The sequence below is a fragment of the Aptenodytes forsteri genome, unplaced genomic scaffold, assembly GCF_000699145.1.
Source record: "Aptenodytes forsteri isolate BGI_AS27 unplaced genomic scaffold, ASM69914v1 Scaffold257, whole genome shotgun sequence".
In the NCBI taxonomy this organism is placed as follows: Eukaryota; Metazoa; Chordata; class Aves; order Sphenisciformes; family Spheniscidae; genus Aptenodytes; species Aptenodytes forsteri.
The window spans coordinates 11,432,910-11,454,590 of NW_008795194.1; the positions used below are offsets into that span (position 1 = coordinate 11,432,910).

Here is a 21,681-nt window from a genome sequence, read left to right on the forward strand (position 1 = left end):
GAAACAAATCCAAACTTCATAATTAAGGCATAAACCAAATCCCAGGCTTTTAAAAACCTCTATTTAACTCTGCTGTTCATGATGTTTCCCTAAGGACTCAATACTGACCAATCGCTGAAATTTGAATGCTGGTGCTTTTACAAATAATGGCCCTTGTAGTGTCCATAGCACAACGAACAGCCTTGCTACCACAGATTTACTGCTTTGGAGAGTCCTACCTCTGGAAGCCCCTTTCATGTGGCACATGTAAATATTATTGTTTAAAAATTAGTGTAGACCCTTAATAAGGTGCTATAAAGACACTGTTTTAAACTTCACAGAGAAAATATCAGCTTCTATATAAAATGATCAGGTTTTGCAAGTGATATGGCATAGCAGAGAGACACAGCTATCATGATGGTTTTATGTCACTTCAGTTTAATACAAAGAAAATTCTGCACGTCAGTAGCTATTCTTTGACAGTTTTTTGTTATTTCTTCCATTTTCATTTCAATCCGGGGGAGTCTTCAAACTTTTTAGATATTTTGGTTGCCTCCATTTCTTATGCAACACTGGAAGCATTAAAAGGGTCTGCTTACAAATGGGAATGCCGTCCTGCCTAATGAATGTGATGCTCTGTTGGGGCACAGGGATTTTTTTTCACTTCACAGCTCTGTTTCTGGCCTGCTTGTGACCACAGGTTAACTGTGCGGTCGCTGCATCCTTGGTGCAAACAATAGGTCTAGGTCAGTGCCTTTACATTAAATGGGTAGAAAATGCAGCTAAGTTAGTGTGGTTTAATTTTTGATCCACGTTCTTTAAAAAATACAAACTAGCAAATGCCAGGGACTCTGAAAAAATTGTTATTTTTCTTAGGTATCCAGTTTCTTCTACTGTTGCCAATTTGAATTCTACATGTACTTTAAAAATTGTACTTCTTCAAATCTTGTGCATGGCATTTTATTCCAGCCTAGCCTATAAGGAAAAAAAGGGCTTTGAACAGGACATTTTAAGAAGGAAAGAGGGGAAAAAATCTTTCCTTCTTGAAATCTGGCATCCTTTATTTTTTGTCTGAGCTTTGAATTGCTGTTGTGGGTTTTTTTTGTTTCTCTTTTAATGAAAATGTTGGGGGGAAAAAAAAAAAGAGTCTCCTTTCTAGTATGTGACATAAAAGAAATAATAAATGAAACTGAAAATAGCTGGAAGAAATAAAAACTCTTTTGGTCTTAGCTTTCTCTTACTTCAGTTTTCCATCAGTGTAACTCTCTAGCCCAGCCTGGGCAATGGTAGTCACATTAGAATTAGCTTTTCCTAAATGCATTTGTGAAAACACTTGTTTCTTCAACTAGTATAGAATTAAACTACACTATTTTCTTCTGCACCTATTCGTTTGTTTTCTTCTAGACCTATTTGTTAGAGACTGAGGTCCCAGATTTGCTAATCAAACCTTCTCTCAGACACAGATATACACTGGATCCAACAAAGGTCAGGGTTTACATGTGAAAGAAATTTACAATTTAGATACATTTACAATTATTTTTTATTTTCAGGGTAATAAACCCCATATATTTTAAATAATACATAACCTCTGATCACATGACTGACTTTGCAATGTACGCTGGCTCCATGCTTGGAGTCAGTTGCAGATCTGGAGCCTTGGTTTGTATTTTCAAAACAGTAAGCATCCCATTTCCCACAGTAGCATATAGGAACACTGGCTCCTCTGCTTTGGTCTGTTCAACCACAGATAAGCAAGTCATTTCAACTTTAAACTAATAAAAACTTGCATTGTTGCCAAAAGATGCTTTAAAAGTACAATAGCAAGTCTAAAAATCAAAATACATCATTCATCCCCTCTGGAATGGATTCCTGGTGCTCAAAGGCTTCATTTCAATCCCAAAGTAAATATGAGCAACTTTGAATAGCTGTGTACCATCTTTTGAAGGTTTGTTTTCTTTTTTTAAAACTTTTCTTACTATGCTGTATCCTCAAATCTCGTTAATCAATAAAGCCTTAAAGTGGCAAGTCAGTCACATCCTCCTGCTAGGGTAAATGATGGTTTAAACCCTGTCTAAAAATTGCTTCCTTTTTTCCTCTCTTCTCCATCATAACATTTGTTTTGTTACAGGCTGCAAATGTGCTTTTCTGACTGCATATGGTCACCCACAGATTCCACTGCACAGTGGGTGGAGAGCTGGAGATTTGTGTTCTGTTTTCATGCAGAGTTGTGCATTAAAAAATGTGCTGCTGCTGTTGTATTGTGAGCGGAACATCCTACCAAAACAGATTAATGATAGTCTTTCCAATCTAAATAAAACTAAATAAACCAACTTGATTACTTTCTATTCAGAAAATAAGAATACAAAGAAAAAAAAAAACAAAAAGCTTAAATCTGTGATGATTCCTATGCATGTGTATTTTTTTGTGGTTCCATTTATAATAAACTGAAGTCTAGTCCTTTAATGGGGAGACAAGAGGCATCAGTGGTGCCCCTTGTTATTAGTTCAACTTTTTATTATGAGTAATTCTGACCTGGATAATGAAATCAGATTATGTGTGAAAAATGAAACAATGCTATACTGAAATGCAGTGTGAAGGTCAAATGTGGATTTTGTAGCTGTGGGAGAGTGAGAGACAACTCATTTTTTAATAGACTAAGGAAAATATTTCTGATTCTGAAATACAGTTCAGGAGGGAGATAAAAGGAAGAAGAAAAGAGAGGTGTGGCTTGAACACCCAAAAAGAGAACAAGGAACTGGGAAATATATTTTCCTAAGACAACCCCTGACACAGAGCTTGATTCCAGTCACTAACTCTCTTTCTTCTGTTTTGTTTTGTGTACACAGGGAATTATGATACTCATCAAGGGTCTGGGTCAGGCCCCTAGTGTTGTGAATGAAAATATATCCACTGCCTGTAGCAGTAGCTCAACATTCAGTGCTTCCAGAGATTCATGCTTATTTATAAACAGACTGCTACTGGATTAATTTTTATTATTTAGAGGTGGAAAATATCATACTGATGCTCAGGAAGTGAAATTATATGACAATATTGGCTCTGCATTTAAATGTTTAAATTCTGTGCGGCGCACTTTAAGTGAAATGTAAATGTTCTGAGAATGATTATGGCATTAATCAAATACCTTCAATGTGATTGGTATGGATTTGATACATTTAAAACACAGTTTTGTGAGTTTTCTTTTTCTTTCTTTTCCGACATTTGAATTTTGCAAAAGTGCAAGGAACATTGAAAACCTCTGATTTTAATATTGTTGAATGTAGTTGAAAATAACAAAGCTGATAAAGAATAAAATATATTTCTAAATAATTATTTCAGGATGGAAATGGTTAAAATATGCAAGTGTTACCACAAATTATCTAGCTTGCTGTAACAAATACTCACCCTCTATGAAATTGATGCTTCTACTGAAAAAAAAACCCCAATCTAAATGTACTCGCAATAAAGACTGCAGATCTGTTTAAATTTAGAGAAAAGAATTATGTAGTTCAGAAATAATTCCAAAACAAGCAAGATACAAACTGGGTCTGGGAACCTGCAGCCTACAGACTGTGAGGAACAAGGTTTCAGGTACAAACCTATGTCCTGGACTGTCTTTTGTTCGTAAACCCCAGGAAAGGTCAATCCCCATTTTGGTCTTTGAAAGAGAAAAATAAGCCATATCTCTCTGCCAGCCCAGGCTTTGCTTCGATTCACCCTCTCTGGCCACAGCTGTCTTCACTTTGGAAAGATCTATAGGGCTGTCACTCTTCTCCCAAGTGCTACTCGTTACGGGCATAGGCTGGGGTATCGCAGTCTCAGTGGGAGAATACAGCCTCCATGTACATCCCACAAAAGGGTGACGTTTTGTCTATTTTCTGTCTAAGTCAGAAGAATATGCCTCTTATAAGGGGATGTAAATTCTGGTTAGGCATCAATGACTGGATTATTTTATTTTTGCTTGTATTGATGTCTCAATTTATTTCATATTTTTCAACAGACTTTCTTAAATGCTTGCTTTGTGCTCTAGCAAATTCATCTTTTTCTGTTCATCAGTAGTTTATTACCTTTTGCAGAAGTAGGTACGAAACAACAAGACGATTTCATACTTAGTGTTGTGCGTTGTTAAAACAACGCTGACTTTCTGTGAGGAATTAGTGTTTGTCTCTCTAGTTTGCATATTAGTTTAAGTTTGTGAGGGTCTTTGAGATCTTGTAGATGACAGGAAATATATAAAAGTGAGTTCCATTAAGCAGATAAGCAGAATAGATCCTAAAAATGCTTTCACACAATCCCACACAATTTCATCTGTTAATATGAAGAACTTGTAAATTGTCAGCACTAACAAAATAATTTGCTGAGCTGCCTCTTTAGGACAGCTATGTATTACTGAGATATTCATTTTTGCTCTATAAATACAAGTCTATGTAAAGAAACATCTATGTCACTAGATATCGCTGCAGAAGTGACATTTCCCTATTGAAATTCTCAGTTTAAAAAGGTGTTCCAGTTTCTAATCTTAAATAAGATCAAAATTAAAAATGCAATAGAGAAATGACTACTACTGTTGATTATGTTTTAGTCTCCGAATTAAACCAAAACACAGTTTACTAGGGAAAGATGAATATCATGGATTTGAGGGTATTGGGAGTTTTGCCAGTTTCTTAATTAAAGTATGGGGAGTCGCACGCAAAGCTTCGGGAAACAGTGGGAGAAGAGGAGCGTAGGCTGCTCCATTTCATGCAGCTTACGCTCCTCCATGGGGGAACGCTGTTTTCCAGCAAAGACTTCATTTATGCAAAAGCTTGCCTTTCCTTTACCTGAGTTTGTCAGTTTGGTCTGAAATGGAAGACTCTTTATCAGAATGTCTGATTAATTGTATATCATAATGTCTGATTCAGCTGTTGACTTTAGTTAGCTGTCACTTATCCAATCCTTTCTTATATTAGCTCAAAATTGAAATACTGTTCTAAAGAATGGATCTGAAGTTTGTCTCACTGTAGCAAAGATATAATTAACTAGTTTATTTGTTTACAGGCTACACATGTTGTGTTGTATGCTTTACAAAAAAGAGCTGAATTGCAAGCCAGAGGGCTTCTTCTTGGCTCTAATCTCTCCAAGGAAGAGGGCTATTTCCCTTTCCCCTGGCAGAACTGAGGACACCAAACCTCAGAAAGCCTTTGGGTGAAGCATCCAGGGGTGAGGGACTGCAAATAGGAGCCTACGCTGCAAGGGTAGAGAAGGAGAGATGCTTGGGAAGAGCAGGAGGCCTGCCCACCGCAGGAGCAGTCAGCGTATAGAGACTTTCCTGTGTGTCCAGAGGTGCGTGTCAGGGTTGGTTTGACCCAGTAAGGCACTGAAAGTCACCCTTTCCAAAAATCTTAGTTTCATCATTGCTGGGTTTTCACTACATAATGAGTAGTTATTGCATTCAGGTTTAGTATTTTGTGCTGTCATAGAAATTAGTTGTGAAAAATGAGAACCTTTTGGTATCTCTGCTAGTCTCGGTGAAAAGGTGGTCCCTTTCCTCACAAGGCTCTGGCTGCCCAGGTGTCCCATCACGTTTACCTTTAGGATGAAGTTGTAAGTCAAAGCTACCTAGCTCAGAGGTGTAAAAGTCTTCCTTTTGCAGCAAAAGGGGACAAGCTAGCTCTGGGCAGGCTTATCCACATATTGTATTGTTGACCTTACTTCTGGTTCCACCTCCCAGGTTGGGCTGTTTGTGTGAATGGTTACGTGATGGAGGCTCCAGCCTACAAGGGCACAGGGATGTCACAGGGCTTTGAAGTCCTGGACTCTAGTTCAGGAACAGCAGATACAGCAAGTTAGAGGTTGATGTCTTGTCTTTGAGAACCAGGTGGTCCACACTGGAGCTGACTCTGAACTTAACATTACACTAGGCTTTCTCAAGTGTGATGGAATGTATACATATTTAGTACTGGGATTATTTCTTTTACAAGAACAGACTGAGAAACCCATGAAGATGGGTCCCGTTTGTCCAGAAAGTAGCCCAGACTTTTCCGTTTTATTGATTCATACTCAACAGTGCAAGGCCTACAGTTACCAAGTCTTGGCAACGCTTGAAAAGACAGACCCATATTGTCATTTCCATAGCATTGGCTATCCTAATTGGCAAGGTTTATATGGTCCACCTAATCCTGCATTTTTGAGATTACTTAACTTCAGGACCATAGCTCTATGAAAGTTTCTGGGACTGAAAATTGCTGATCTTGTGTGACATGCTAGAGTATAATTGTTCTTTGTGAAGTCCTAATCCAGTGCTTCTTGTACGACGATCATAACAGAGTAGTGTTGGAGGAGGAAGAGGGCTCTAGAGTGAAGGCTCTGTTTTACTGTATGCAGAATCCTTATCTCAGAATTCACCTATTTCCCAAAGTCAGAAACCAGCAAAATGTTTCTCTCAGTTTTTCATCAGGCATCAGTTGGTGTTTAAATTATTATATGCATGTTATGAAAATTGATCTGTGCTCGACTTGCTTTATATTTGGAACTAAATTATTATTGATTTTATATTTTTGTATTAAATTATATATCACGGCTTTAAAGTGCCAAATGCATGAATAAATAAAACCCATTTTTAAAGTGGGTTGTTACACATATTCTCCCAGAAGGTGGCAGCTGGGGAGCTCATACTACTACGTAGTACACTCAGACTACTACAGTGTGAACACTTTGTGTAGGGGAAATAAGATTATGACAGAGCAGAAAGGGGGAACTACACCTTCACACAACACCATTCATATAATTAGGCTTGAACTGGGTGTTGCATCAGAATGTTGTCCTGAACACATTTAATGGTATGAACATCTTTTTCCGGAGAAAAAAGATAAAATCAGAATTTTTAAGATATCTATCTATTCTTATACACACATATAAAATAAATATATATGAAGGAAGCAAAAAGTCTGCAGAGGGAAGAGATGGGAAGCCAAGGCAAAGCAGAGCGGGGTAGGTCTAGGTGGCCGAAATCCGAAGAGGACACCGATGTGGCTGTTAGGTCTGGGCTGAGAGTCTCCAGGGCAAGGTCGTAGAACTTGTGTCAGAGGGCAGAAAGATGCCTGGTGATCCAAAATGGTCAGAACAAACTGGGAGATAAACGTGGGGAGAGCGGGAGTCTGTGATGGTGGTAGATGCAAATTCCTGCAGAATTTTTAGAATGAGAGGTTTTTTTGGACTGACTCTTGAAACTAAAGGAAAGTTTGTTTGAAGTGCTGACACGGTACGTGTGAGAAGGTGGGCGGCAGCTCCCAAAAGGTGAAAAGCTGGGGCTCACTGAGGTCAGAAAGAAAAATTTTGCAGCTGTTGACACTGCAGGCAGCTTGGTGATTATATAGTGGGGTGGTCTGGCTTTTCCTTCTTCTGTGCATATTTTGAGTCAGCCATGAAACACTTGCAGCTTTACATGGATGGCTGTTCTTTCCTGGAGTAACACCTGATCATGTTTTCTTAAGAATGCCTTTGAAATATTGCATTTTCAATTTTTTAATTGTTTGTGGGGAAAAAAATTCTTATAACATAATAAGGGGTTTTTTAATTAAAAATAAAAACAAAAAGGTTGTTCTTTCTAAAGGTGTGAGCTATGTATTTAGCACTTTAGGTTAAACTTTCTCTATGTTAGATCAGTTTCTTGAACACTTAAAACTGTGAACAGTCGAAAGTGTGTCTGTTTCAGAAATAATTACAAAAGGTCCAGCAGAACGGTCTGTGCTTTGCATCAAAATAAGAAAAATACATTTCAATGGCCGTTTCCAGCCCCTTAATGCATGTGTTAGCTGGAGATATGAAATACCAAGTTTTGACAGAAATTTTGTAGTTAAATAAAAATATCATGCATTTTTGTGCACTGAAAATCAAAAAATAACCTTGCTTATGATGATCAGGTTTGGTGTTGCTGGAATATTAGAGTGAGTTTTGAGAACAGTTTTTATAAACAAAGCTTTATTAAAAGACCTGCTAAATCAGCAGCAATAGTTTCAAATTCTGGTTTCATTTGTGCTCCCTCTTTATTAAGAACAATTATAATTAACAGTTTCTGTGGGAGACTCTCAATTTTAGCTTTAAACCTTCACAGGAATCTCCAGAAGAGTACAACTGTTCTCTGTTCTACGAAATTTAATTGGCTTTAACACAGTTCCTGCTAATAAAATAGAAAAGTAATATATCAGTAGGTGTCCTCCCTTGTTGCTTTCTCCTATTACAGCAATCCCACAATGGACTGCGAGTGCAATTTGATTCGCAAGTAAATCAGGAACAGTTTCTTAAAGAGCGATTTGTGAGGCGCACCACTGCTGCAGAAAGTAGCTTTGATTAGTGAGTAGTTGACATCTTTCCCTGGAAAACCTCATGTTACAGGGAACGTTTTGCAGTACTTCAGGTGGAGAAATTAAAAGGCTATTGATCTCTTGTTCGTTAACAATCTTATTACACTTTTGCTAGACTGGCTGCCTAATGCCCTGTCAAAATTCACACTTGGCTGCCTGTCATACATCTGCATGCTTTCCAGCATCAGCCCTGTAGGACAATATGACATTTTTTACTTTCTGTCTCAAACTGTTGTGCAATCTTGTCCTGTGATATTTACACTAATCTAGAAGCAGTTGCATATCAGCACTTAGTGAGAGGCTCCCTAGACGCACTTGAGTCATACAAATGTTAAGGCCCCACACTTACAATAAATATTCTAACACTCATACAGTATTAATAATACAAATTCATAATATTTATAATACATCCCAGGGGATAGGAAGGGAGGTTCGCTTGAGTGTATTACACATCATTTCAAAAAGATTTGGAAACAGCTGCTTTCTTTCCTAGCTCGTGGCAGCTGATGGATGCTGCTGCCATTGGAGACGGTGCTGTCTGACATCAGGTAATATATGTGCTGCCAAGGAGTTACAGCATCCCTTGGGATACAGGGAGCCTCGTGGCACGGTCGTTCAGTGTGATCCAATACAAGTGCAACTCATTAGCACTGTAAGAATAGCAGTGTAGGAAACCCAGTACACCCATTGCCAAATCTGATGATAATTTCGCTTCTAAAAGTTCATTGGAAGAAAACAGTTAGTGAGTCACACCTGTTGGAAAATACTGTGTCAGTCTTATTTCCCCAAGGAAGACAAATTGCACTTCGATCAATGACAAATCAGAAACATCAGTCACTTTTGAGAGCAAAATCTTTGTGACCAGATGCCATATTTTTATTCTGAGTTCTATTAGACGAACCCAAACCTCAGCTCTGCTGCCTTTATATTTTAAAAATAGTAAAGATACAGTAACCAGTGAAATGTCACATCAAGCAATTAGGATTAGGGTTTATGGAAAAGATCCTAAACAGAGTTAGGGCTTCAATCCTTTGAAAATCCTATCCTAAGTCTACATGAGGTTTTAGCTTCCAAAGGACGATATGATCATAAGCATTCAGAGCATCTGCTAGGTGATTCAGGAGAAGACAGTGGTCTGTATAAGCACAAGTACAGAACAAATTCATGTGTTCTACCATTTCAAAACACCTGCCCCTCTCAGTTTCTAGGAAGGGTTTGTGTTCAGGATAGCAATATTCCTTCTGGCTTTCTCTATACTTTTGACTAAACAATCTAATTAAAATTGCTTTATTAAGTTCAAAAAGTATTTTAAAATAAAAGGTGTTCTGTTAACTACGCTCAAATTGGCTGCATGCTAGTTCTTGTCCTTGGGGCAGGCCATAACTCAAGGATGTCTTATTAAGTCCACCTGCAGGTAGTTTTAGACCTTTCAGCTTTTTTATGTTGAGCACCTCATGTTCATCCTAATCCCCCCATTATGTGCTACTGTGTGCTTTCTAAGTAGGAAGAGTTGATGCTGCATTATTTTTAGCTAAACTAACAGGGTCTAGGTTAGGATTTTATTTGATAATGGTTAGGATGCAGCAACTGAGTGACTTTGTCAAAGAGGTACTTTAAAATCCACCAAAAAGCAGTCTGTGATATTTAATTACTTGAAAAAAATCCTAAACTATAGGAAACCCAGCAAAAGTAGCTGTAGCTCCTGGGATATCAATGAAATTGTAACCTGATTAATATATCATTGTGTATAAGCATCACAGGTAAGAACTAAACCAGTGCCTTCATAATACCTCGTGACTATGCTCACATGTGTTGCTCACATGAGGTGCATCACAGAGTTGCCATGGCTCAGTCTTCTGTATTAAAATTGTAGTTGCATTTTGGTAGGGATTTAACGCGTATAAAATATATTTCTATATAACTCAATTATGTGTAGCTATTTGTCAGTAACCAGCAGCTAACTCTGAAGCAGAGTAGATCAATTTAGCTGTAGCTATTGTGGGGAGCTAGATTTCTTTGGGAACCACAATATGCGGCGATCTTCCCAAAATATCAGTGAATGTGCAGCCTACCAGCTGAATTGATTGAAGTTGAGCAGAGGGGTTAAGTTTGTTTGAGTTTGATGCAAAGGCTCTGCAAAGTTCTGTTTGCCCTCCCTCCTAAAAGAGTATAAACATGTATAAATGTTTATAAAATGTATATAAATCTTTTTAAAAGAGGATAAAGCATATAAATGTGGTCTTTTTCCATTTTGTGAAGGGGTGAGGGCTGATTCACTTATCCAGTTGGGTTTTCAGAGAGACTTTGGACAGGGGGAAGGAAAGGGGGGAAATAGTTTCCACTGGCGAAGAGGAGAATGTTGATCCTGCTTTTGCCGTTTTTACTATGTTGCAGAGTGGGAATTACTGATGTAGCTGGAAATAATCAAGACACCAAGATAACATTCCTCCTGAAAATGCATTAAAAAGCCCCATTTCTTCTGTGTTTGAAAGACAGGTTTCAGAAAAAAGGTCTGAGCATTCTTTTTACCCAGACCATCATGACACAGTGGTCCATCACTGTGGAGACTGGGAACCTCCCATGCAAATCCACTGTCCAAATCCCAGAAGCAGGAGTGCAGCAGATGCTACTCCTGCAAGCAGCAACTTGGTTGTTCTTGTTTTTATTTCTGTGCTGGTGGGGGATGAGAAGATAAAGGTGATGAGATCATTTAAAAAAAAAAAAGAAATTCCAAACTGAACAAGTGTAGAAAGGTGATATTTTTTGTAACACCTACCATATGCATGTGTGCGTATGTGTGCCATCACAGGTCATCGAAAAGATTGCTTAATCAGACAGTTGTGAAGGGAAAACCTGTACCTGGCTTTCATCGTAGTGATGGTCCTGGAAATGCCTTTATATGTCCTCAGATTTATCACAGGGAAAATCCCCTTGCTCTCATTTTGTGCTAGTCTCAGGGCTCACTTCTTAATGCAGCCCTATGAAAACACAAACCTGTAATACATGCCTGATTTCAGCTGTAAAAGGCTTTTGTTCCTACAGTGGCCTCCCTTTGCTGAAAATCTGCTCTGCGTGAGCTTTCTCAGTGTGTAATTACTTGAGGATCTATAGGTAAGACTTTTCAGTACTTAAATAACTAGTATATGAAAACTCCATGGTGAGGCCTTTCATAAATCAGAGGAGGCTTTGGTGCAATTGATTTGATGATGCAGTTCGCTCTAGGGGCTGTGGATGGTGGAGTCTAATGAAGAATATTGAAAAGGTTACAGAACTTTCTCCTGCTTTATGTGATTTTTGTCTTGAGGCTGACGCCTGAGTGGTAGAAACAGTCAAGTTATTAAAACCCATATCTTTCAGTTCTATTTAAAATACAAATCTCTTTAATTTTGTTTCAAAACACACATTTGTCCACGTTTTTTCTTTTGGCAGTGCAAAAATTATTCTTTCTGGCTAACCATTACTGGTTTCTGTTTCTCAGACTAACTAATGGTTTTTCTCATGCACTTACCACAAAAATCCAGTTTAGACCTGATCTGTACTAAAGGTATTCATGAAGGAACATACTCCTCGGAAATGCTTTGGCTGCTGTTACTTATTCATAATGTTTTCCTTCCATCTTCCCTCCCTTGCAAGGAGTTATCATGGCTTGCCTGAGTTCTGCATTGCATTGTAAGGGCAACATTTAAGCCCTGTCAAGGATGCATTGCATCACAATGACTGACAGTAAACAATTTTCAATATGGTATTTTAGCATGAAGGTCTCTGAAGGCCTCTGTTATTTCTCTGTACAGAGAGAGCAAGCACAGTGTTATTCAGGATAGGGCCAGCGTTTCCACAAAATATCAGTGAAACCCTTTCTGTGGAGGACAGGGCATGCGACTCAGCAAGCCTGCAAGCAGCAAAGCTTTCCTCTAGTGCATGTGTTTCTGGTTTTTTCTGTGTGTCAGTCTTTCTGGAATTATATGTTTGGAATTAAGTAAAATATATAGTAATGTTAACTTAGATATCTTAATTTAGTCAAAAAGTCTCGTATTTCTTTCAGTCCTTCCTTTGTTGTTTTTGGGGTTTTTTTTCAAAGATAGCAGAAAAGACTAAGGCTGTCTTATTCTGATTTGGTTAAAGAAATCTTTAGACAGTAGTGTTAAGCTTATGGCACAAAGTCAAATGCCATTGCAGTCGTGCTGCTTTTCTATAGCAATCACGTTGTACCAGAAATAATAATCTCTTGGTAAGCTAATTTCAAAATGATGATAATGACATTGATCTCCTTTCTAAAGTGCTTTGAGATTTACTGATGAATGTCTCGATGCAAGAAATAGATATAAATTATCATCAAAAGCATTCATGTACAAAAATTCCAAAGAAAATTACCAGAAAATTTAGGTTCCAAAGTTTAGTACTGCTATGGAAATTCTCTGTTCTGCCATTACCATCAGTAAAGAGTGAAAATGAACGTGAAAATATGCAAGGCCAACAAAGTAACCCTATATGTGAGCCCCCCCTGCTGCCTGTGACTGCCATTACCTTGCAAACCTGTTCCCAAGATCACTACAGAGCTTACTTATGAGGTTCAAGGCAAAGCAAAGAAGTTGTGAGAGACATAGTGGTTGGGATGAGGATTAAATTCGCTCAAGACAGATGTCAAACTGGGAAGGGATACTTTGGGTTTTTTACCCCAAAACTCTAAAATATGTTTCTAAGAAAGGAAACATTTCACAAACTTTATTAAAGCTAATAATACTGTTTGCTTTCAAAGCTGTAACTATTCTTTTCAGAATTTCATCAAACATAAAATATTCAAAATATATAGGGCCCTTCGTATTTATGCAGCTTTAACAGAAAATTTTAATGTCACTGTCTTTAAGAATTATCTGTTCTCTGCTAAGATTTTAAATGCTATGTTTCCAATAGAAAAGACTTGGTAATGAAAATGCAGGTGTAAGGATTTATACTCTGCAGCCTTGCAGCTTCTTTGCTCATTTTCACCTGCTCAGCAGGAGAGGAGAGTGGGAGTGAGTGCTACAGCAAGAACTATAGCACATTATACCTTTTGTGCAAAAGTATCGATATCTAGGCAAGGCAGTGAAGGATTGGGTCCCCTGGGAGGTATCCAGGAAAACAGACTGCACCAAAAGTTGTGCTCCTTTAGCTGAAGTGGGAGGTGGGTTGCTCATGAAAATCATCTTTCAGACTAGATTTAAAATTTAGCATCTATGGCTAGAAATGAGACCATGACACATTTTGCAGTTCTTGGATGTGTCGTTTTATAACTGATGCCAATATGAGCCACAGTACGAGCGTAAATTCTCTGTTTTGGTAATTCTGCAGAAGTACTATTTGTTTATATTTTTTCTTTCCCAGTTTAATTCCCAATATACGCTGAAGAAAAGATAATTTCTCATTTTGATCAAGGCATGAAGGAGATTGGAAGGAATCCCATATATAAGTACATCTGCGTGTGTGTCTGTCTGCTCTGGTATCTAACATCTATCCTCTGATTTGGTATGAATGAACTACTGTAGAAGAGCTACAAATGAATAGACATAGTTAGACGGGCAAAGAAATTATAAACCACTTACTCTATTTGAACAATGGAAAGCCAATGGAAGGAGGAAAATACAGAGCTAGGTTGCCCACTACTGCAACTAATGAACTGCAGTGTTAACAGTGTAGGGATAGTGATGGCAGATTTGGGGTAGGAAGATGAAACTGAGAAGACCATAGGAACTGAAGCAAACAAAACTGCAGCAAGCCAGCAGGCTGAAGGTGCTATCTTTCCTGGGAAGCCTGTCCTGAACTGCTGTGTCATTCCCTGGAGGCTGGAGACCTTACCTGGACTTTAGAGACTTTGGGATTCACTGAGAGAGCTGTGGGAGAACAAGGTAAAGCTTGTTCAGGGATTAGCTTTAAAATAATAAAAAAAAATAGGTCACACAAGGTTACGTTCTCAGAGGGACTATATAGAGATTCAAGGCAAAACATATGCTGTTAAACTGTGAAAGTGATTACATTGTACCTACCTAAGATAACCCTGGAAATGCTGTTTTAAAGTAGACTTCACATTTGCTTCCAAAGAAATGTGTAGGTTTGCTCTAAATTGTTAAATAGTTGCTCTATATCAGTTTGAAAGCTGCTGAACTTCAACAGTGTATGAATGTGTGGAATGCTTACATAGACTTCAAGATAAAAAGGACATTATGGGTTTTATCTGAAAGTCAATGGTAATATTTGTCAAGACTTTTGTGGGCTTTGGCTTAGACTAAGCTGTTGTTTATAAGTAGTCAAAATGAGGAAATGAGTGCCATTGCTTGGCAAAATTTAACACTCCTGTATGACTTGGGAAGCGCTTCATGGCTTAACTAACATAGGTACCAAAAATGATGTCAAGGTTCTATAATCTCCTTCAGATGTATCTGCTCTTAGCTGAAAGCCTTGAAATTTTTATGCTGTGAAACTTGTGGCAATAAAGTGTCAAGCTGTCTTACGTAAAACTTTCAGCAAATTGGGAATCCATCACAACTGCTTAAGAAAACTCTTTGAAGGCTACTGTTGACCTTGGATTTATAACTGTCATGTTTTTGACATTCCCTTTCTTATTTAAGGTGTATATTCACTTTGCACTGTCTTCATCACAAATACAAGCTGAGATTGATGAGACCCAGACATTAATTCCAGCTTTTTTTCATGGCATGACTTACACATCTCCTGGCCCGTCTCCAGCCTGTGCTTTTCATATTAAGTAATAGACTGAACTTGCGTAAAAGCAGTTGGCTTGCAGAAATATGAGGGGAACTTGGTCTTTCTAGATAATATAGCTTAACCTCTTGATTTTTAATGTGATTCCTTTCAGGGTTGCAAAGTGATGATACTTCTATTTACGCACTGAAAGTCATTGGAATTTGTGCTAAATTTAAGGTAGTGCGTAACCCCTTTGACGGGCTGAACTTGGGGTCTTCATTGCCCTGCCAGATTAAGTCTCCGGTAATCTGTGACTTGATTCCCATCCTGTTTTGCACCTAGATAATGGTATTGAGTTCAGCATTGTTATTCCTCTTCTAAACTTGTCTCAGGCATCTATCCTGAAGCCTCCGTAATTAGATAAGATAACCAAGCTGAAACAAGGGTCCTTCTTTTGTTGTACCTGCTGCAGGATGCACTGTAGTGTGTGCCCATAAGGAAGGTCTGGTTACTCCTGAATCTAGAAACAACACAAACAAGGGACACAATGCAAAGACCATAAAGAAAATAATATAGCAATCAAAAAGGCAATGTATCTTCCTTATTTTATCCAAATCCTGAAATAAAAAACATCATTTACTGACATCCTCTTAATCACACTGCAGAATCTGAAGGACACTTCTGGGGTAGGTTTAGTAAAGGATTACAGTTACAGTTGCTCTAGGACGTTCAATCTGCCATTTTTTGCTTTCTGACCTGTCAATAAATACTTTTTTGTAAAAGCTGCTGGGAAGCAACCACTGTGCTGTCAGTGAGCTAGACATGTTAATAGTGCCACAACCTGCTAGGCTGCTGGGCAAATAAAATGCTGGTTTTAGGAACGTGTTCTTTGCCTTTCTCTTAGGTGAAATAAGGAAATCCTGGTTGACCAGAGCACAAAGAAGGTGAGTGTAGGGAAATTGCTTTTATGTCACCTCAGTTCACCTATTTGATATTTTTCTGCAAATTGTTAAACAAGGCCTTTAGAGGAGGGAAAGGGGAAATGGAAGAAGGGAAATCAAGCACAGCCTGGAAGGGGTCACTGGTGACAACAAGAAGATTGCTATTAATTGGGGAAGGCCTCTAGCCTGGCTCTATCTAGCCTGGCAAATTGTAATCTTTCCAGTCTGAACCTATAATTGCATAAAACACTAAACCACATAAATGTCTGGGTAATGGCATGAGGTGGGGGGCTTATGGAGCTGCCAGAAGTGGCCAGTCCTTAGCAAAAGAGACCCTGAGAGCATGCTGCAGTTTTGCATCTTGCAGATAGAAAACTATATGGAGGGTTAGGTGAAGAGAAACATACATATACACCTGTATTGTATTTACCCCCTTGACATGTTGTACACGGTTGGTGAGTAAATACTGCTCCATTCTCATAAATGTTGTTTGGGTTTTTTTGGATAGTTTTTTTTTACTCATCAAAGAGGGTTTAAAAACACTAGATAGAGCAGTAATCCATATTAACAGAACACGGAGAGCTGGTAGCTGCTGCTCTGACAACCAGACTAGCCACTGGCTTTGGAAACCAGGCTGGTAAATGAGGACAAGCAAAAGAAGAGCTATGATATTGGGACAGTTTAGGTGGTTTTCTTTCCTAGGCATGTTCTTATGGACACTTAAGCTATATTTAACTTTAGGGAATCTCACAAGAATTTTTAACTTTTTTTAGAGGAAAAATGGATATTGTCCTCCCTTTGCCTCAGTTGCTACATAAACAAAAGATGTTTTACTCAGCAAAGGAGTGACTTTATAGATGCAATTAATTTTGTTTCTTAAAGCACGTTTTCCAGAGGTTTTGGACATCCTTAGGTAGTTTAAAAGGAAAGAAAGGAGATGGGTGGTGCAGTAAAGGGAGAATTAAGAGGAAAGTGTATACCCATTAAGCACATAATACCATAGTGTTAATCCTGCCATTGGATATTTGTGCAGGACCCAGGGTTTGTACCTGTTTAGAACCACAGGATAACGGTCAAAAAGTGTTGTGTTTGTAGACTGCACCTGAGAGATTTTTTTTTTCCTTCCCCCTAATTTGGACTCTTTATCTCAGGGCTGTTGGCTTTGGTAAGCCAGCCAAGCTCTGCCTGAGCTGAATGCTGGGTGTTGCATGTGTGCGTAAGCACGCAGCAAAAGCTTAGTTATTGTCTATATTATCTCTGTGCACTGGGCTGTGATTTTTTTCATTTCGTAGCTCTGTCACAAATTGGTGTGCTTGAACTGATGACACAAAGGAAAGGATTTGGACACATATTGGCATGAGTTTCATTAGCCACTGCACTGCCCTGGTCTGAGCTGCTTTTACAGATAAATCCTGTATTCTTACCCCAGAAGTAAGCAACAAAATAATTCTTTAGGGGTGTATTTTGGGTAATCTCCATATGGGAACAGTCACATCTTATTTCATTTTACAACAGGCGCTTTGTTCTGCTAAATGTTTTCCTTTCCAGGGAGGTAGGAAGGATGAAAATAGCTTTTCTTTGGTTTTTAACCTGTGCTGCATGTCTATGCCAAGTTACAGAATCACTAAATAGATTTGCAACCCCCAAACCCTGCTTTGGTTTAGCTGCAACTTCACTGGCCATTGTTTTGATGCCCTTCAGCTTCCACAATTTCAGTGAAAGAGAAGGGCTCCTAATACCTTGTAGGATTTTTGGGGATGGGCCAAGTGAAAGGTTGATGTCACAAAAGGAGGTTTTCCAGTGTGGGGCAGGTCAGGGAAGCTGAACATCCTGATAGAAGGAGAAGAACACAGAAAAGGCATTATGAAATTATTGAGCTGCCTGCCCAGAATCTGAAGTGGTTTGGATGTTCATCACATCTCATCTCTCAGCTATTTTTATTCTCTCTGGTCATTATTATTTTTTTTAGCACAAAGGCCATATTTACTGTGTTTGTGCAGATATTAACACACTTCCAGAGACAGCACAAACTGGGAGCTCTGAGGCTGTGTTTCTGCGGACGTCGCTCTTGGCATCAAAGGCAGCATGAGCCGTTCCCGCTCTTCTCCTCTTCAACTCCATCTGTTTATTCCATTTATCTCCAACTGTTCACTCCAGGGGTGGCTCCTCAGTTGTGCCATTGTCACTTTTTGCAGGGCTACAGATGAACTGGTTGACCTCAGCTGAATTAAAAATATGCTCAGTCCTTTTTTTTTCAATTCTTTAACAGGATTAGTTGTGAGTTGAGTTTCTGAATCTAGTTCACCACAAGGCCGCACAGACAAACGGATCAGCAGGACTGAGGGACAAGGGCAGGAAGAAAGAACCACAACAGGCGTTGGCCTGTTTTGCATCGCAGAAACGTGTCCTGAAGCTGTGACCTGAAGCACAGTCAAGTGTCAGGACCAAGACAGTCATTACGTGCCTTGTGCCTGAACCTTCGCTTCCCTTATCAGGATGATTAGAAATAATATGGGACCAAACGGTGCTTTCCGATGCATTCTTAACACCTTCTCAGAACTGCGGAGAAGGTGAATGGGTATTTAAGGATGGAGCTTGGCTTATTGTTAGATTCAGCTTTTAAACTGCCTTCCACCCTTCTGTGCGATGTATTCTAATTCCTCTTTATTTATATCCAGTACTTTGTGAGGTTGCCTTTATCATCTGATCGTTATCCCTTTCCCAGCCGTGCAGGAACAAATTTTGGCTTTCTTTGCTGGCTCACCTTTTAACTTCTCTTGTTCCTGTGCTGTTTGTCTTTTTCACACTGAATGCTGATGAGGTACTATTTGGTCTGTGTTCGGCAGTCATTTTCTGGGTAATTTCTTTAAGCAGCAAACACTAATTCCTCCCACTCTTTAAAGTGCCATATGGGATCAGATTACCAGATTAAACATGAATCCATTTTTGGATGGCGTTTCTGTCCCATGCTAATTCTATTAAAATTATTGACTATCTGGCCGAAAATATTGCCTTCTAAAGACTGACACGCAGCTATTTTCAGGCCAGAACAAGAAGGGCAAAGAGCCATTTTCAAATGTTGTTTCTAACATCTTTATCACAAAGTTTGCCCTTATGTGAACATACTGCCAACTGGATTGCATTTGTTCATGTTAACAGGCACTGCTACAAATGCAAAAATATGTTTTTAGCAGTTACCCTCCTAAGAAGCATTTCCAATCCCAGCTGACACATGCAATAATATTGAAAGATCCTATGGGGGGCCTCAGCAAGAGAATGTGGCCCTAGAGATTATTGTCATCATTCAAACAGTAAAATTGCACACATCTTAGGAGCAGATGATAGTTCACAGGCTGATATTTGATAGCCTTAGCAGAGCTGGATGTTTGTTAAAAGAACTGGTATGAGGAACATGTTTAAAAGAATAACGCTGTTCTTCTGGATGAATATTTCTGATGCATTAATACATAGTGGGTGGACTGGGTTTGATAGTCAGGGAGGAACAGTCTGGTCGTAACTGGATACTTTGTGTTATTCTCTCTTGCCAGTTTTATGTTTATTTGGTGAGGCTGAGAAATGCATGGCTCAATGGCATGGTTCCTGCTCTGGAAAGAAAGAATGTACTATATTTAGTCTGTAGATGAAAGGCAGCTGCCTGATTTCCCTACCCAACCTATTGGTTCTCCTCTCCCCTTCCCAGTCGGCGTTATGGTGCAGTGTATGGGAATTCCTTCACGCTGGAGGCTTCTGGGGGACGAGGGACTACTCCATCAGCTGAAAATGGTATAAACAAGATTTAAAATCATTAGCATGGCTTCTGCCATTACACTCTCAGCAGACATTGTAAACTTGCAGGATTTGATTCATCATTTGCATTGGTGCAAAATTGGCCGTGACTGCCAAAAAACAATTGACTGTTCCTTCACAGCTGTTTTCTAATTACATTAGAATACTGCAGTGCCTAATGCAGCCGCTCAGCCATGGTGTGGACCTGCCTTCTCCCACAGGGACCTTTCCAGAGCAGCAACACTTGCTTTGAGATGAAATCTATAGCAGGGGTGGCTTGTACACAGGTAGTGGTGACTCTTTGGTCGTGGCCAATTTCTTTCTTTCCTGGGAAGCCATCCTGCAGGACGGCCGACTGCGGAGAAGTCAGAGTTTAGAAAAATGACACTGAAAACGTCAAGTCATCTCATGTCACGCTGGCACGCAGCCCAGAAGCTTGTAAAAATGCAACTTCATCAAACAAAAAGGAGTTACCGGAAAAGGAACGGAACAGAAAAGAAAATGCCTTCCTGGCTCTAAATTGTGATGTTCCTGTGTGTCGTATGCTATGTGCAGCTCTTGTTACCCTGTCTCCAGTGGGATGTGATGGAACTGGAAGAGCTGCAGAGAAGGTGACAGCCTGAATGGAGGAAATGAACAATTTCTCTACAAGCAGAGACTGAATGCACCAAACCTCTTCACCCTGGGGAAAAAGGAGTCTCACAGTGCACACAATACTATGAACAACAAAGATGTAAAAAGGTGTACAAAATTATGAATAATCCAGAGGGTGCAGAGAGGAGATGATCATCCCCTGTAGAACAAGGAGTAGGTGCACCCTGAAATTGCCAGGGAGCAGGAAAGCATGTTTAAAGAGGTTTAAGAAATGGTTAGACAAATTCAAGACAGAAAGTTGCATCAAAGGTTATTAAATGCAATTGTCTGGATACAACTTCCAGTTCAGAAAAATGCAAAGTCTTCAAGTGACAGAAACTAGAAGACTATGTTAGGGAAATATCATCTTACAGCTTTGGACTAAATGAGGATGGATTAGTAAAAGGATCATTTTTCAGCTTTCTTCAGTTCTCTGGATATTTGACATGCTTTCTTTTCTGAGAATGAACCACTGAGACTCAGGCTTGGAGAATTGTATTACTTTAATACCTTTCTCAGCTTTCTGAAGAGAAGAGGTTCCCTTCTGGTAGCCTTCCCTCCACCCGCACCCTGCTTCAGTGTGTGGTCTTCTGGTAAACCTCAAGAAACACAAACTTGTTTTCCCTCTCCCCATCTTTATGGCTTCCCAGACAGCTGGTTTGGGTTTTCTTTCTATCAGGCTGCCTTGGACTTTTTCTGTTAGGCTGAGGCTTCTCAGAAGATGACTCGAGGCAGGAATAAGCACATCCTCAGGCAAGAGCTAAAAAGCAGTTAAACTGGCTCAAGTAGCAAACACCAAGGGGGACAACTCTAGAGTTGGTCATCTGTGAGGGAAGATTTATTTGTTCAATAGCCCAGCTGCCTTTTCCCTAGGGCAAAGGAGAAATGTCCATACAGTGTCATCTGACTTTTTTTTTCCCCCTTTTCTTTTTTCCTTTGCTTTTCCACGCCCCCGCCTTCCCTGCCTCCAGGCAAAGACAGAATAAAAACGTTAACCTATAGAGTTTTTTGTCTGCAGGTAGTGTTTGGTTATGTCCTGAGTTTCTATTTAAGTAACAAAGAAGTTGTCATCTTTTTATGGTTGAAAAGATAATGAGGAGGCAAATTAAGTGTAAACCAACAAGACAAGACTGAGTCAGAAGATGGTCTAAAACAAGAGAGAAGCAGACTGCTTTCATCACAGTAATGAGTTACTCGATGTCCAGTTAGGATGATATTGTCTCTTTTACTGCTAAGGAAGACTTTAAAAGAGAGAGGTAGATTATATTAATATATAATATTTTAAACATATAGTATAACATAATGTATATGTTACAACTGTCTGC

General features: G+C 39.2%; 1 protein-coding gene across 1 annotated transcript in view; it reads left to right on the forward strand.

The window, feature by feature from the left end:
- Positions 1-21,681, forward strand: part of PTPRN2 (protein tyrosine phosphatase, receptor type N2) — a gene marked incomplete at its 3' end in the record, with an annotated part of 561,766 nt that overhangs the window by 419,811 nt on the left and 120,274 nt on the right. Inside the window, exon 16 of the mRNA XM_009278699.1 lies at positions 6,402-6,444. Coding sequence (XP_009276974.1) covers positions 6,402-6,444 — 43 coding nt within the window. The remainder of the gene's footprint in view (positions 1-6,401; positions 6,445-21,681) is intronic.